This window comes from Epinephelus fuscoguttatus, linkage group LG15 (genome assembly GCF_011397635.1).
Source record: "Epinephelus fuscoguttatus linkage group LG15, E.fuscoguttatus.final_Chr_v1".
Taxonomy (NCBI): domain Eukaryota; kingdom Metazoa; phylum Chordata; class Actinopteri; order Perciformes; family Serranidae; genus Epinephelus; species Epinephelus fuscoguttatus.
The window spans coordinates 16,070,670-16,088,632 of record NC_064766.1 but is presented as its reverse complement, the minus strand read 5'-3'; the positions used below and the strand labels follow the sequence as shown (position 1 = coordinate 16,088,632).

The 17,963-nt window shown below is 39.4% G+C and overlaps 1 protein-coding gene across 3 annotated transcripts in view; it reads right to left on the bottom strand.

The window, feature by feature from the left end:
* LOC125901692 (piezo-type mechanosensitive ion channel component 2) overlaps window positions 1–17,963 on the bottom strand; it is a 111,745-nt gene that overhangs the window by 72,592 nt on the left and 21,190 nt on the right. For all 3 annotated transcript variants that reach the window (XM_049597518.1, XM_049597520.1, XM_049597519.1), the window contains exons 4-7: window positions 11,987–12,029; window positions 8,907–9,069; window positions 5,860–6,124; window positions 4,923–5,136 (exon numbers count right to left, since the gene is read on the bottom strand). In XM_049597518.1, the coding sequence (XP_049453475.1) occupies window positions 4,923–5,136; window positions 5,860–6,124; window positions 8,907–9,069; window positions 11,987–12,029 (685 nt within the window). The remainder of the gene's footprint in view (window positions 1–4,922; window positions 5,137–5,859; window positions 6,125–8,906; window positions 9,070–11,986; window positions 12,030–17,963) is intronic.

Below are 17,963 nucleotides of genomic sequence, written 5' to 3'. Positions count from 1 at the left end.
TTTAAACAACCATCAGACAAGCAAAGATGGATGAATACTCATCCTTAAATCTTCTGTGAACCGGCCCCAAAGTCGTCAGTCAGTGGATTGGACTGATCTCATTGAGATAAGTGTATTGTTGAATTGATTATACTCATTTCGGTGTAGAAGACCTTGGGTTCTACATCTTTAAAACTAATTATCGATTCCAGAAACAAAGCCAGGATGGATGAGGTGATGCAAACGTGACAAAAGATTGTGGGAACTGCAGAGTCATGCTGTCTTAGCTGGGTGGCCTGTATACTAAAAAGGAAAAAGATGATCCGCATACCGAAAGAGCTTCCATTAATCCATTTATTTTCTGTCAAGTGACGTTTCGAGCAACGTAGGCTCTTCCTCAGACTTGTAATAAGATACAACCAGAAACGCCATCTTTAAATTCCCACCGTGATCAGTGAGATGAATCACGGCTATGTGTAAACCAGACATATAAAAAAATGAAAAAATACAGACAAAGATGTATTCATATAAATGTGTGTGTATGTGTAGATCCCCTTTGCCGAAACATAAATTGAAAACGTTGCACTGCTCTTTCATTTCTGTTGAGCAACTCTCTTCAGAAGTGTTGAGCGCCCAACCATAAATCAGGTTAAGGGGACACACAAATGCTAAATACTATCAGACCACTTTGTTTCGCTAGTTTAAACCTCCTTGGATGATCAGATTAAGAAAATCCTCACCATCTCAGGAGGTGTTTCAGGCATCAGGCAAGTTTTCTGGACATATCCAACAGGTAGATGAATGCTGGGTAGACCCAGAATACACTGAAGAATACACTCATCTGTCTTGGGAAGGCCCCGGGATCCCCCAGGAGAAGCTAGAATATGTTGTCAGGCAGAGGGATGTCTGGACTACCTTACTTAGTAGTCAAGCACCTTGGATGTATGTGTGAAAATTGATGCATGGATGGAGCTGAGGGAAAGACCAATTTTGCTATAGTTTAGTTGATTGTTTTTATAATCTAAAGGATTTGTTGTAATTTCCAAACAGTGTTAAAGTATCTCACAGTTGTCTTGCCCTGATGTAGTCTCTGACTTTCTGCTTGAGGACACTCCTGTAAAGAGAATTTCGTTCCATGCTCTAACCTTGGAATCTGAGACAAATATTCTGTTTGTCCCACAAAGGATGCTGTATGATTCACTCCACTTCCTTTTAACAGAACAAAGATCATCTCCTCAAGAGGAAGCGCGCTGACGTATTCCAGTGACAACCACACAGATTTAGATGCCCTCCGAGTCTTCTCTGTTTATACCATGTGGAGGAGTGAACACTCCCCTATGACCCCATCACACTTCCTGAACGGTTTCTTGTTGTAGCTGGGGAAGGCCCGCTGGTCACATGACTGGGGACTTCCATTGTAAGGAGGGGAGGCAGGAAGTGGAGTGGAAGCTAGGCCTCTCAATAGCCTCACTCAACACTGGGCCGACAGCAAGGCCAAGTCAACTGTCAGCAAGCACAATTAGGGCAGGCACTGAGGTGGCCTATTGTCCAATGGGAGCTGCACATATTTACGTCCATAAGAGTTTCCCTTAGTTTGCCTGCGAGTGTACAGAGAGGAAACAGGCCAGATCAGGGGAGAGCGTGTTACTTTTATCATCACATTGGACCTCAGTTTTCATGCAGCGGCAGACAGAAATACCTCAGTGCTGTGGAAAGTCAACATGGAAGCATGCGGAGACAGCACATGATAAAATAGTTGGCCTGTTAGTGTGAAGAGCTATCAAAGAAGAATCAGGGCCATGGTAAACTTTCCAAATTTAGGACTTCAAATACACAAATGAAAAGCTGTTTAAAAATAATGACACCCACTCTCCCACATTTACTGCTGGAAAGTAAATGCAGCAACTTTACAACTTAGTATCAAAGCAAAGAGTCAACTTTAGCTTTTTTCTGTAATATTTATGTAACCAAGTAGTTTGGGTTAGTAGTTCTCAACATGTTGACCTTAACATTAAGCAATGTGCATTCGTGACCTCTTTTCAAAGGTCATGACCTCAGTATAATGATGGATCTTGAGCAGCGATTTGTCATTATTTTGTCTCATTCAAAGCTCCTTTGATTTTTAGTTTTATTTTCCTAACTTTAAGTAATATTAGATCAGATATCAGAGGCCTGAAGAGGTAAAATATCTCTAGTCCACCCATGACCCTTAAGAGGATAAGCAGTTACAGAGAATGAATGAATGAATATTATTAGAGGCCCAAAGAGATAAAAGTATTCCCTAGCTTTAAGGGTTTTTAGAGGACAGAGGAGGTAAAAGTATCTAGAACTTTAATAGCTTTAAGGGGTTTTAGAGGACAGAAGAGGTAAAGGTGTCCAGCACTTTAATAGCTTTAAGGGTTTTTAGAGGACAGAAGAGATAAAAGTATCCAGTATTTTGTTAGCTTTAACGCTTTCTAGAGGCCTTTAGAGGTAAAAGTAACAAGTATTTTAATAGCTTTAAGGCTTTCTAGAGGCCTGAAGAAGTAAAAGTATCCAGTATCTTCCAACTTCAAATATTTCTAGAGGCTTGAAGAGGTGAAAGTGTTGTGTATTTCCCTAGCTTTAAGGATTTTTAGAGACCTAAACAGGTAAAAGCTTTTTAGAAGTCTGAGGAAGTAAAGCATCCACTATTTAAATAGCTTTAAGGGATTTCAGAGGACAGAAGAGGTGTAAGTATCCAGTATTTTAATAGCTTTTACTAGCTTTAAAAGTTTTCATAGGCCTGTTGAGGTAAAAGTATCATGTTTTTTTAATAGCTTTGAGGGTTTTTTGAGGACAGAGGAGGTAAAAGTATCCAGTATCTTACTAGCTTCATGGAGACTTAGAAGACAAGGGAATTTCCAGTATTTTACTGGCTTTGAGGGTTTTAAGAGGACAGAAGAGGTAAAAGTATCCAGTATTAGTATCCAGCACAGGTACTCCTACTGTATTTCTACTACAACATGCACAGTCTAAACAGACTATTACTGACTGTGCAGATGGTTTGAGAGGGATCCATTTATTCTAATGAGTTTTCTAACAAGAAGTCTGTCAATGCAGCACTGTAATCACACCTTATCTGCTATCTGAACCAGAGGGGGGATGGAGAGGACACAAGGTTTGTCCAAGGCAGCTTTAGCTATACATAGCTGTAAATAGCCTTGGTCCTAACACACAGCAACACAGCTTTCAAATGAGAAACTGTGAGATCAATACAACCCTGCAACACCAAGGGCACAGAGACAGCAGCTACAGTAAGACAGCAGCTACAGTGAGACAACAGCTACAGTGCTGCTGATCAGGTTTAAAAGACGCAGTAATTAAAAGATTCAGATGCTGCAAGTTACTGGAACTACACAGCAACAACATGGTGTATATCATGTGTATCATACAGAATATACTATACAATATGTTGTGTGAATTGTTGCTTTTGACAAAGCAGTTTTTAGCCCCATTTAGATTGCCTGTTGAGTGACAGCATTTCTCAAAACTGTCTCACAAGAGTTCAGTGACATTTGGTGGAAAGTTAGACCATTGACTGATGAACATGCTCATAAAACATACTTTGGACCCAGACATTTTTTGAAGTATTAAATAAAGGGCATTACGGTAGTTGAGGCCTGGGAGCCTTAATTGCATGCTTGCCTCATTGCATGTTACTGTCTGTACTGTCTTATAATGTAATAATGTTTGGTGGGGCTTCTTTCTTTAACATTTTTGTACATTACATTTTACATTATTACAATTTCCTCATGAACATACTGTACATGTAACCAATTTTGGTTATCATGATGTGTATTTTAATTCTTATTCACAGCCAAATGGAGATTAAATATTTTCTAACATTACATTATTTATATATACTACTATAATAACAAACAACAATAACAAACTAGTTTTATTACTGATCTTGATGCCATAATGTCTCAGTGACACTTGCATGGTAAAATAAAAGATAAAAATTGTACATTTATCAGTAAAAGAAAAAAGAAATTTATTATTTATTTTTTTAACTCTCCTCTGCTCCTGCTGTGGTAGAAAATGTTTTTTTTCAAACTTCTATGATGGTGGCCTAAATGTGTATTTCTTAGTAATTAGTAAATAAACAGCATTCTTTGCATTCCAGGTTGTCAGTCAAACACAATGAGCTTAGTGACTGGAGGTACTTTCAGCCACAGAGTTTCTATTTATTACAGCTGTGTGACTAACGTATGTTGGCAAGATGTGCAACGATGTGGCTTTACTCCAACCACAATGTTTCACTGCCGCAGCCACAGACAGCTGATTGTCTCCTTTCTCATGCATAATAAAACAACACTGGTTGTAGTGAAGTGCCTAAAAGCTCTGCTTCTGATATTGATGTGCTGTGAGTAGGAGTTTGATATATCTCCCCTCCAGCTGGGTTTGCCTTTTCCTTTGCCTTCTTGTTTGCAACAATAGTAAATATTTATTATCGTTTAAACAAACTTGCGGCGGGCGCAATAAATATCGTCGAGTCAAAGGAGCTCTGGCTGCTGAGCGCTGTCATCACATTATGTATTTTCACATTAGTAAGGAGCCAGACAGCATTAGTATGGGCTTGTGCTGTCTAACCAGAGAAATACCATTTCAACAATTCATCAGAGAAAGAGGAGATCTAATGTTGGTAAGTTTAACTTTCTCTAGATTGAGGCATCGCTCACTGCTGTTTGGGAGACGGTTTGTATTTTGTTCTTAAGGTCTGAGTCATCTCATCCTGTGGGCAGAATGGCCGTCAAGTTTAAATCGGGAAAATAATCCAAATCTATTGCATCCCAATAAGCAGAGAGACACTTTTTTGACATAGACAGTGTTTAAATTAAGGTAACACATAGGACTCTGACAGTGTCAGTGACTGGATGCTGTGTTTGTTTTTCTGGATATTAACTCAACATGTGTCTGACCTGATGTAGCTGTCGCCTGGTGGGATGGCCTCCTGGAAGAACTGGAACTGGTAGAGGTAGAGGACAATGAGGTGTCCAGCGCTAAAGATGGCCATCAGGACGCACATGCAGCTGAAGATGAGAGTGTCGAAGGTCCGACAGAGGGACCACCAGGTGCAGAGGAACAGGAAGATGAAGAAGTAGACAGCCGAGGTCAGTGAGGGCAGCATGACACCTTCAAAGACAAAAAGTGGATATGAAGTCAGGGGACTGTGGTTCACATATGTGATCAGGATGATTATTAATTATCAGCCTTCCTAAATTTCCAAAATCCTATGGCAGTTTTGTTGAATGTGACAAACCTCACATCTCTCTGCAGCCTTACTGCAACCAAAAGCACAACTTAAAGCAGTCTGAAGTTACCATTATTGTTTTATAGTTGCTGAACACAGCATGTGTGTGTTGTGTTCAACAGCCTGTGGAAAACTGTGAGGAAAACATCTGTATTTCACATCTGCAGTCTCAAAATCAAACCCACACAACAATTAAGGAGCAAACTTTATGAACAAGATAATGGGACTTTCATTTCTTTCTTAAAATGGTTCTTCTAAATTACAGCAGCTGACTCTCATATTTCAACTAAAGACTTTAAAAAACTTAAACAAAGTTTAAAACATACATATTTTTCCTCTTACCTGTGATGCTATTTATCCATCTAGATTGTTTTGATGCGAGTTGCCGGCTGTTGGAGATATCAGCTGCTGATGGAGCTAAATGGCCAATACCTCCAATAATCAGCAACTTTCACCAAACACAACTTAGATTGATAAATAGCATTACAGGTAAGAAGAACAATATGTATTCATGATTTCGGTTTGAACTGTTCCTTTAAATTTTTAGATGGTAATGTTATAAGATCAAGACACAGATTAACTGCACAGCATCCAAAGCTGCTCACCTGTCATGCCCAACAAGATGGTGACCACCACCTTCCCTGCAGTGGTGATCAAGTTCCCAATTATCTCCTTCACTTTGGACGCAACTTGCGCCACAAACCGCAGGATCTTCATCTTGGTGCTCTCCTTCTCCTCTTCCTCTTCCTCCTCCTCCTCTTCCTCCTCATACAGCTCCTCCTCCTCTTCATCCTCCTCTGCCTCATACCCTGCTTCAAAGTCCTCCTCGAGCAGGATGTTGTCGTCCAGGCTCAGCTTCTCCTCTTCTTCCTTACAGGGGACAGATCACAGCGACACGTTATACTTCAGTATTGAATGATGGATGGTGCCATTTGGAGGTCAGAGCTCTCCATGGTGCTGAAAACAGTTTCCTACAGGTAGCACTTGCATAACAATCCCTGTATAAACTCCACTTTAGAATATTTAAACATATATGTGGTTTCTTTGGCTGCTTAAAATATGATTAGCAACCCATGGCAGATGTTTCCCTCTGGAACCACATGTTGGCTTGAGATCTAATCCAGTCACTTCTTTCTTGGCTGCTGTGTCTAACCAAGTATGTGTCGCTCTTTTCCTACAGTCTCAATAAAACAGAGACATAATAACAAGTGAGCCATTCACTGTGATTTACATAGCACACATATAAGGCAGTAGACAAAGAAATAGCAGGTGGTGCGAAGCCTGTTTTGAATCAAACAACAATTTCAGCTCAGATGGCTCACTGACGGAAATAAAAGCCTGAACACAACGCAGGCTCTATAGATGAATTCCTGGTGTTTCTCAGTAATGGGGAATGGTGCCATCTGTGCCAGCGTGAGCAGCACAGTCGAAGTGAAAGTGAATGTGGATTTAATTAACACTAAGTCATAAAGAGGAGGGAGGACTTGCCAGGGGAGGGGGGCTGTATTCAAAGTCATCAACACTCACAGGGAACTCTCTATTCAAACTCTGCTTCTCTCAACTTATGAAGCCCGGTGTGGACGTTATGTACAGAGCAGGAGAAAAAAGTCTACTGGCTACCTCAGCCACTAAATGAAAACTATTTTAAATCTGACCAGGTATGAGTCCCAAAAGGTTGCACTTTTTGTTTGCATACATTAAATATCAGTGAACACACAAAAGACGTTTTTGGACTGGAGGAACTTTTCCTAGTTCTAAGGACTAAGTTGTAGCAAACCTCTTTTTTGTTGAGCCACACCACAAGAACTAGGAACTCCTGTAGCTGTTATAATGCAGCTTTGAGGGACTTTTTAGCCCCTATTTAAGAGTAGCTACTCTCCCCCTACAACAGGGAACCATTAGTGACGTAAGTGTACAGTGATTGGTCCAGACCTCATAAGTGTACGTTGTTCGCTCGAACACAGCCAATGCAGCACGAGCAACCACCATTTTTAAAAGCCCCAAAATCTAAAATCAGCTTGTGTAAAGATGTTTACATTGGGATTTTCTTTTTATATTAAAAAAGACAATTTTTACCTCTTCGGCTTGACTTTATGGACTTTTTTTTTTTTTAGATGTTTATCCCACTACACACCCTATACCCATATCTACATATATTTGTCTTCTCTAAATTAGGGCTGAAAGTCAGTTTATCTCCAAGGCCAGCTGTTTGCAAACTTTTAAATACCACAATACCCTCTCATCATGATTTCTTTTTACATGGCATCCCCTTTTGGCTGCTCTCCAATGCTTTTTCCAACAATCAGCACTTCTGGCTGCTTTACACCTGGGAAACTCACATGCAGGAATTGTGTTAGCTTACTGCCAACCACTAACCGAGAGCTGTCATGTCACTAATTTTAGGTACAGCATAAATGCATATTTAACAAGGGTTTATACACACTTAAAGTCTAGCTAATGTAAGCAAATGTTGCTTATAGTCCTATGTGGTAAAAGGTTATCCATCAATCCTTACAGGAGCTGTATATGACATTCAGAGCATTAGTATAGCAGCAGATAAATATTTGCTATATGAGTAAAGGCATCCTAAACAGGGAATGGAGTCACACTCCCCCTGTGTGTGTTGTAATCACAGATGTATAAATGAAAGTTGCTCAGTAGCACATGAACAAAAAAAAAGCTTCTGCTTCCGTTCTAGGTATAAAAGTACCTGGATCCTCCGCATCCTCAGGCCCATAGAACATGTGCACTGCATTTCCTTTAACTCTGTTTCTCAAATGTTTGGTCTCAGGCTTGCTCACATGAATGACAATAGATAAATAATTCTGCATTTGGCTTTTAGTAAACGTTACATCTTTTAGGACATAATGATTCAGTAAGTTAATAAGGAAATTGATGTACTTCAAAAAAAAAAAAAAATCTAACTGGAATTCACCAGTTTGGCCACTGTGTCGAATTATCTTTGAAGCCTGGCGCTGTTCCTGTGTGCTTAGTTGTAATCTGAGCTTCTCTGTTGTGTGTTGTGGTAGACTGTCTGGTAACGCATGGATGTTAGTGCATGTAAGTCCCTGTGAATGTATCCCTCTGGTTAGCTCATTGCCACTGCTCTGTAGTGGTTACAGCTGATAACACCACCCCGACCCGATCTCAGCACAGAAGCCTAACACCACTCCTTGGTTCCCTAGCTTAACACCATTCTGTCAGCTCTCTTGGCATCGTTAGTGCTGTCAACGCTGTTAGCATCGTTAGCTGCTAGCCACTGGCTCAGCCGAGAGCCGTGTGCACACAACATAAACCAGACTCTGAATCATAGCTGTGCTCTGAGTGTTTATACAGCTCCTTTCAGGCCTATAACTTTCTCAGAAATGTTGTTAATTGACAAATCAAAATTTGAGATAATTTATCAAAGAAAAATAATACAACAAAATGTGTTTCACAATTTTTACACAGTTCTTAAACAATTGATAAAAAAAGAAATATGGACAGATAAATTGATAAAAAAAAATCAACATCAGTTGCAGCCTCACTTTAAATACAACTAACTGTGCTCTATTACTAATAAACAAGACATTTCATTCACATAGATGGATACATGGATGTGAAAATCAGACACTGTTTCAAGGCACTGCATGTCACCACAAATTAAACCCACTTGTTCTTCTGCTTCAAAGTCGGCGTTGTATTGGGCCATGTCCTCAGGCGGCCTCTTCTGGACCAGACTGCGACACAGCAGCCAGATGGCCAAGCCAGCCACAAACATGCCGATGTCAGGGATGAACACTCGAATGCCGTTTCCTGCATCTGCACCAATCACACTGGAGACAAACACAAAACACAGGATGCCACACAGACAGAACGCAGACACTTGCTTCCTCAAAGTAAGAATAAATCCTAACATCTCCTAAAATTGCGATTTGGAGCAGTCTTACAGGCTAGGATTGCAACCAAATGATGGAAACTAGGACAGAGTACAACGAACTTAATTGTCCATGGACGATCACTTCTAATGTGAAACAGTTTTTCTAGGAAACCAGAGAACTTGAGGTTGCTTGTTTAGTTCACTTGGATGAAGCCTACAAATAACTGTGCTGTCGTGTCTGAATCTGGCCTGGGTTATTTGTCGCATGCCACCTCCCTCTGTCTCTCCCAATCTGTTAGGGCTCTCTGACTGTTAAAAAAATCATTCAGCAATCTTAAAAAAGCAAAAAAGCTTGAGGTTGTCACTGAGCACTATTTTTCCTTTAATCTGTGGTCATGTTCACTGCACTAAAACCCATGAGAACGGATATTACTCCGGCAATTATATCTTTCAGAAAACACTACCTGTTCACATGAATGCATGGGAATCTGGATTCTTTCCATTACTCAACTGTTCGTTTAATGTGCCGTGTTGAATTCTTCAGCTTTTATATGGAGTACCACCCATTTTAATGAAATCGGGCTTGCTTTTAAACATATTGTTGTTAACAAGTGGGTGAAATTCCATTCAAACAAAAAGGCCATGAGAGAGTGTGTGGTTTTTTTTAAGCGTAACAAACATTACACCCTTGAAAATTGCAGCCTTTGTTCATATTAAGGCGGTGTGAGCAATAAGCTCTCTTTTCCCTCATTAAACTGCATTAAATAAAGTAAAAAGGGCTGAAACTACTTAAGCCTTTTCAGATTTAATTTGTTTCTTGAGGTATGATGATGCCTATCTACTTATTATCTGACACTATCTGAATTCTTCTTAATCTAAACACCGTGTTCAGATTATAATAGTTTATGAACAAATAATATTTACTCCATGTCTGCTCCATACAGAGTGTTTTTCATTTATCGACTGAAATATGACATTGTTTGATGTCTTGTGGTTATATTGTCGTGAGCAAACAAAGCTTTTGTATCATTTATTATTTGATTAGTCTGCTCACCGCTAAATAAATACCAAAAGGGTTGTTCAAACAGGAAGCTAAACAGTGGCGGCTGACTGTTACCATGACAGCTACAGTAACGTCAGGCTTCAAATGATCCAGTCAGTTGTATTTATGCTGCCCAAGGACACGTTTTATGAGGTGTCATGATTGCATGTACAATTAAAGCAAATAAAAATTGTCCTTGAAATGGCTAGCAGCTTTCAAAACCTTTAAAACTCACTTTTATCATCCAAACCAATTTCTATTTCAGTTTTACAACAATCACACACGCATCCTGTGTTTGGCCACCAAAGTGCTTTCTTTACATTTCATGCTGAGCTCCAGGTGTAATTACACTGCTTACAATAAACAAAACATAGTGGTGATCCTGCGGCGCAGGCTGCAGAGAAAAAAGCTGACCAAATGTTTGGATCAAGTTATAAAACAACTGGTCATTTTAAACAGAACCAATCTCATTCTGGCCTTCAATGGATACAAAGCTTATAAACGTTAACAAGTTGAAAACAGAGTGCTAATCAACACAATGGAAAACACACACTCAGATAAATAGCTGGGCCTTTGGCTGCTGTTGGCGAGTTTAATCTAATCAAGGACTTCTGTTTCCATGTGCTTTATTGTTGCGAAGCTTCGTGCATCCTCACGTGGATGAAAGAGATGGAAACCATCAGAGCCAGACAAGATTTAGCCAGCAACTTTAATGACTCCTACTTTCCCCCGCTTATCATGTGAGAAAATTACAATAACATTAGCAGGGCTAAGACCTGTCCTCACTGCCTCAGGCTGCAGGGGTAATTACTCATGAAGCATCAGTGAAAAACTACAATTACAGAGACCACAAAATATGCTCTAAACCATATAAATATTTGGTATTTTAAAGGCTTTGAAAAGGTCAAGCTTGAGGAACTGTCTGGGTGAAAAGACACAACAGCTGTGAATTGTCTTTCTACTTCTATACATCTGGCTTGAACTCTGCGTTTTCCTCCATACAGGCCGTAAAAGAGAGAAAGCATCCGCCAGCGTGGCTGTAAATATCGTATATTTATCGTATACTGTATATGATCCCCAACACAAACAGGTAAATGCAGGCGGGATAAAATGTTTACAGCTCTACTTCCGCCACTTACAGTATACTATCCACCGAGGGCTGTTGAGTACTGGAAAAAGGATGTGGCTGAGTTTGGACATTCCCGTACTTAGAAAACCACATCTAACACGATCACGGGGGTGTGAGGAGACGGACACAGCAGCAAAAGCTCTGAAAAATAGGCCTGTCAACTGAATGTCAGACGTAACTGGGTTTAGCGTTCATCAAGAATCCACACAGGGACAGGTTAGGAGCATTTTTAAACCTTGTCAGATGACGGGTCAGTGCTGCTAAATACAAAAAGTGGTGTTTAATGTTATTGTGGGATTGCTATATTTAGGACACTTTGTGCAGATGATGCAACCCTCTTCAGAGGAGGAAAACCACACGTCTGATCTTTAACAGGTGAGATTAAAAAATGGTTGTGATTCTTAATAAAAAAGGCAATTTTCCTTTAAAACAAAAATAAGCATGTTGCATAAAGTAAAGTTGTTTTACTGCTGACCCTCCCTTTCATCAGCAAATAGTCACTGAACTGAGTCACTTCCTGAAGAAGCATCTGGATCTCCCAACTGGGAGACATATTCATGCTCAGTGAAACAAAATCCCCACTTGCATATTTTATATTGCATAATCATCAAGGGAAACATGATTTAGAAACAGTTTTTACTTCCATATGTTACGTTAGTGAATGCATTTGTTGTTAAAGTGTTGAATTAATCATTATCTTACCTCTCAAAGCCAATTTGTCTTATGGATTTCTCCCACGTGGAACCTGGACAAAATCATGAAGTTAGTTAGTCAAGATTGATATTGTTGGGCAAAGAAATAATACACTTTTATATCATAGCCATTAAAAACAAATGGTGACATTACAAATCATCCAAAAAAAGGTAAAGGATTTCCACTGTATCCAGAAATAATCGCTATTTATTATTCACTATCCATATAATAGAAAGAATGAAGATCTTTTTCAGCCCTGGACAAAACCATGAATAAAAACTTAAAATGCCTGCTTTAAATCATTTGTAACGGCCAGAGTATTTTTTTCATTTCAGCCAATATTTCATTTTCAGGTGAAGGAAAACAATCAATCTCTGTGCTCACACAGAAAATAAAAACATCTCATGTGAGCTTTGTTTCCACAGCTTGGACTGGTTGAAGTGTTCCTGAACGTCACTCCAGCGCTCAGAAAGAGATTTCCAGGTATTCATCTGGCACGCTGAGAAGAAGCGCTGGAGATTGACTTGCCTTTGTTCTACTGCCAGAGAAAACATAACATCAGTTTGTGACTTGAGGATCTTGACTCAATGACATATCGATATATCCGGCTGTTTTGTCTGTGTATAAGGCAACTAATTAGGTGGTGAACTGCTGCAGTGCTGAAGTTTCTGGTTTATGGAGTGCAGTGAGGAGAGTGAAGACGTTAAAACACACTTCAAGTGACTGTAACTCATGGCAGACAGCAGACACAAGGACTTTATCTGCTGTGTCAACTGTGTGCAAACTACTTTCAGGAGGTTAAGTGTAAAATATGTTTTTGCAGCAATTCTTGTTAAAATAGAGTATGAAATGTTCAATTCTAAAGTAGAAAGAAAAGAAAAGAAAAGAAAAGAAAAAACAAAGGCAGAAAACTAAACCATTACCTGTGGGGTGATGGTTTATATCTATTTTTTAGAACCTGCTAGCTAAAGTGCTAAGGGTTAAAAAGTACCATTAATCTTTTGCAATTGTGGGTGCTACTTTTTAAAACATAGGTGTCACTTTGGATTAAGGTTTGAGGATAACAGATGACAGCGTAAAGCAGAAAACAACTGTCAAAAGATAAGACAGAAGATGAATAATAAAAGGATTTCTCCTAAATGACATACACACATACACACGAAGTATCCAGTAAAGGAATGAGTCACACTGTTAGGCACTTTGTTAGAAACAGGAAACTGAATTCCACTCAAGGTAAATACAGCAGTAATGGACTGTCAGTGCAAACCCTGTTTTTTCTTTATTACTCATCAGTGAATAAAATGGCTGAAAGAATAGCTTCACTATCACAGATGTTATGTGTTGTGCTGGTTGGGGTAGATGTAGAGGAGAAGAGTGTAGAGGTCGGTGGGTGAATGAAATCAAAAAGTAAATTAACAAAACATCTGTGATGGGAGTAGCCCGCATGACTAACCCCTGACATTAACCTCTGACACCAAACACCCACAGTCGTCCTCCTACTGAACTGTGAAGACACTAGGAGAAACTGTCCACCCCCACACATTTACTCCCATTTACTGCTCAGTGATGGAGGACAGACACTGCTGTAACTGACCAAACTATGATGCAACACATCACACATTTTAAAACCTCTTACAAATTCGTTATTCCCCTCTGGATAGAGATCTAGAGCTAAATGACATGGCCTAAAATCAATCAATCACAATCATGTTACAACTTTACCTCAATTTTCTCAAGGTCTTGTTAACACTTTTTTCTGACATCACAGAACTATATTGCGTATTGATAACAGTTAAGATTTACTGAATGATTTGCTGAAAACCGATGTCTTGAAGTATTGTAAATTAGGGTATTTTTATCTCATCATATTTCTACATATTAAAAATGATTTAGGGAAATTATTAATAGAAAAACAATCAGTATTCTTTACTCAATAAAGATGATAATGAAGAAGATACATGCTCTCATGTGGCACCTTTTTTAGGCACAATTGTTAAAACACATCCTATATAGCTGCTCTGCTTTGTTGTACAAAGTTGGATTCAGAGCATCACCTTTAAAGAGCGCTTTTTAAAGAAGAACAAGTCCTACACACCCAACTTTTATAAATATCATTTATCTATTCTAAAGATATACTATGCAGGATTTTTCGTAATGTATAGACTCATACAAATCCCTCTCAATCATCACCTATGACCCACTAAAAATGTGTGGTGGTGTGCTCATCTGCAGAGCCCGTGCCCTGTGCCTGTATTCTCTTTTTATTTTGCTGTGTTTGCAACATTTCTGGGGGTGTATCCACCAGCTAGTAACAGCACGCTGGTGAAGTCGGGACTTTCTAGAAAAGGTAGTGACAAGGTGACAGAATGTAACCAACACACATCCAAGAGGAAGCTTCAAAAATCGCATACACAGCACAGAAAAAAATGCAAATATCGCGAGGCAAAATGCCAAATGGACAAGGTAGGTGGCGGCTGTATCAGCTTTTACATTACAACAAATAGAGCGTTACTACAACACAGTATACCAGTGTAGCAACCAGTGTGGAAAGGAGGGACTAAATCTGAATGTTGTGTTTGCAAACAGTAACCAGTGATTCCTGCATAGTGTATCTTTAAGCTAATTTTTGTTTGTTCTATAACTTAGCAATAGCGTCACTAATCTGCAACCCAGATTGAACCACTGGTAACAAACAATACCAGATAAGGTACGTAACTCCCTGGTGATGTTGGGTGAGGTAGTAGTTAAATACAGTAGTTAAGTCGTTAAGTTCAGTAGTTAACTGTTTGCTAACATTTTTGCCATAGTTTGTTTTTTGAGAGTTTGTTTTGGAATCATTCTGCCCTCTAGTGGTCAAAAAGATCACAATGCAGCTTTAATTTAGAAGATATCTCCCAAAAATAAACACAAAGGAAAACGAAAACAGAACATGCTGACATAAACAAACTGTGCTGGTGTGCAAAGTTTTAAGAAACAGTGTAAACAAATGTAACACAGCCAGCCAGTGCTTTTTTTTAGATTAATTCTTCACTATACAGTTTTTGCGCCTCTGGTTTAATTAACTAGCTTCTAAACTATTTGTGTTATTTACAAGACAAATAATTTAAAGTTAATATGGTGGCTTGCACGGGAAATTAGGTCCAATGATGTTGCTGTAATCTCTAATGATCACTCACAAAGGTTGATAAAGTTCATGGATTACTTAATGCCCCATTTAAACCTTCAAGTAAAAACTCAGCTTCATATATCAGCTCAGTGACCACAGGCAAAACAGAGTCTGTTTCAGAAACTCCCAAGTCCAAACATCTGCAACACTTAAGTTCATCCAGCCCAAACTGAGCTCACAGGTGTAAGAGGAAACCGATATCATCCACTAAGAATGCCAGAGGTAAAGTCAGGTCAGTCTGATCCATAGGATGAGGAGAGGAATACTGTGTAATGCAGCTTGAACTCAGCTTGGAGACTTCTGGAAAAGAGTGAGACTTTCTGCCTGTCAAGGCAGAGCCGCTTTCCACCCCAGCTGAGCACCAAAAATACCTGTCCTCAGACTTTATGTGAACATCATAAAACACCCTTTGTACTTGCTGGGCCGTTAACCTCTCAGCACAGCATTTCTTTGCACTCTCTCCTCTATCTCAGGGGCCTAATGCCAGTTGCCCTTTTCCTGCAGAGACTGGTGATATGCAGCGTCAACATTTCAGCACGTCATGACTGTAATAGGAACAATCAGTATGCCGAGGGAGAATTCAGTAAATGTCTCACATTTGGGGAATGGTGGGCAGGATATGTGTGGATATGGAGGGCGATAAAGGTCAACAATGCGTTTACTGGACTTAATGACGGCTATCCCGAGGAACTTGTCACTAAACAACAGTTCAACAGGCTGTTTACTCCTTATGAGCTGGTGAAATATCCATTGCCATCAGATATAAACCAATTCAAACTTGCAATTATTCACCAGATGGGTCCCCACCCGTTGCTACTGAGGACAATGACAGCCAAAAAGTTTAGACAATCACAGGAAAATACTTGGTATATGCTGCTCTTTGATAGTTACTAATACAAATGCATGACTGTGCTGACTCGACATGGTGGGAACTGCATTTACAAACATAGGAATGACGGATGATGACTCCAAAGGAAGCCAGCCCCGGTTCATCTGGCGACCAGTCACTGACCTGCTCTAACAGCTGGAGGTGTTAGCTTCTTTGGAAAGGTTTTCTCATTCATACTCAACTCAGTTTACTGCTCTAATGGTGTATTTGGCTATGGCGAATAGAGGAAATTATACAAAGTTATCTGGAGGAAGGATAACCGCCTCACCGCAAAAGGACGACTCCTTGTTTATACGTGACTGCCAAAAGGAAAAGGGTGTCAAGGGGCTAAATGCCAGATATAGAAATCTGAGATAAGGCCTTAACTCAGAATGCAGGCGGTGGATCAAGTAATGTTTGACTTCCTGTTGCATATGGAGCCCAAAAATAAAAATAGGGATAGGATGACTTTAGGAAGTCGAAATCCAACAATATGTATACAAATCACCCCAGTGGTGCCGTGTAAATGTTGTCACTTTACAACACAATACTGACTTTGCGTGACTTTTTTAATGGCATTCTTAAGCGTCACTTCAGCTCAGTATGAAATTTTTCATTGTGAGTGTGCAACATTATATTTCTCCACCCTGTGCCTCATTAATTGTCAAATGACAGCTGGGATCCACCAGATGTTCCCTTTAAAGCAGTGCCTGAGCACCCAGTGCTCATACAGGGACTTTGCTAAATGTTGCAGATAATTACTCAAGATGTTATGCATTCAAGTACCAACGGACCTTACTGAAATATAGTCTGAAACGAAACCCTGAATACTCTGACTTGCAGGTAAAGCAGATTCTTTTAGTTATGAAAATGTTTGTAAGTGTTAATATGATGTTTATGGTTATTTGTCTAGAGCAGATTTAATCCTATTCTTAAAAGAGAAGGCTGCTGATATTCTAAAAAATTTTTTATTGTTGATAAACCCCTGGAAATGACCAAAACCGACAATGTCTACGCCGACAAGCCCGTTCGTTCCAAGTGAAGATGTAAAACTTCATCTCTTAAAGCTATTCGTAATTTTTATAACTTTTTGCCATATTTGTTGAAACTGTCTCTACATTCATAGAGTATTATATGAGACAGATAGTCTGTGAAAAAAAATCATGTCCGTCCTTCTTCTACTGCCTTTAAAAGCACTCACGAATCTTCAAAAACATGCCAAAAACAACCAGTCAGAGATGAGGAGTCTCTAACACAGCTGTCAATCATGTGACTCACTGCTCGTGAACTGCGGTCAAACTGTCAAACTAGGCAGCGCTGATCAAATCTGAGTCAAGATTCTTTTCCTGTATTGCTGATTTCTTGCCTCAACTGTTTTCAGAAACAGAACCAAGTAGTTTGGTTCATTTGGCCTGGGCCAAGAGGAAAAAATTATATATTGTTGTATTTTAGTTGTGGTTCAATTCCTGTTTAAACTGGCTTTTTACAATTCAAGAGAAGTAAACATGAAGTTATACAGACAGACAGGTAACTCAATGATAGGACAGTTTTGGCGATTGTCATCCTGCATCATCAGGACCCACGTGAGGAAATCAAATTCTGGCGACTGACAGAAGTCGATGTAGCAATTAAATACTTATGGCATATATATTTATGTTTCTTAGTGTCACAAACAGCTCTCGAAGAAATAACTAATTATAAGCATTATTAGTATTATTAGAGTGCAAGTTGCCTGTGTGTAATTCAGGGCTCATTGTGGGACCACTGTCACACACTTTTTAACAGGCGTAATGACCTGACAAAGTACCCTACAAAGAGTCAGATACAAGCACCTCTTAATCAGGTAAAATACCTGTGCTGACCTGTGTGTGTGTTACCATGGTCATCAAATGTATAAATAGGTGTTAGAAATCAATTGTAAGATAGTAGACATATTTGATGACCAGTGATGG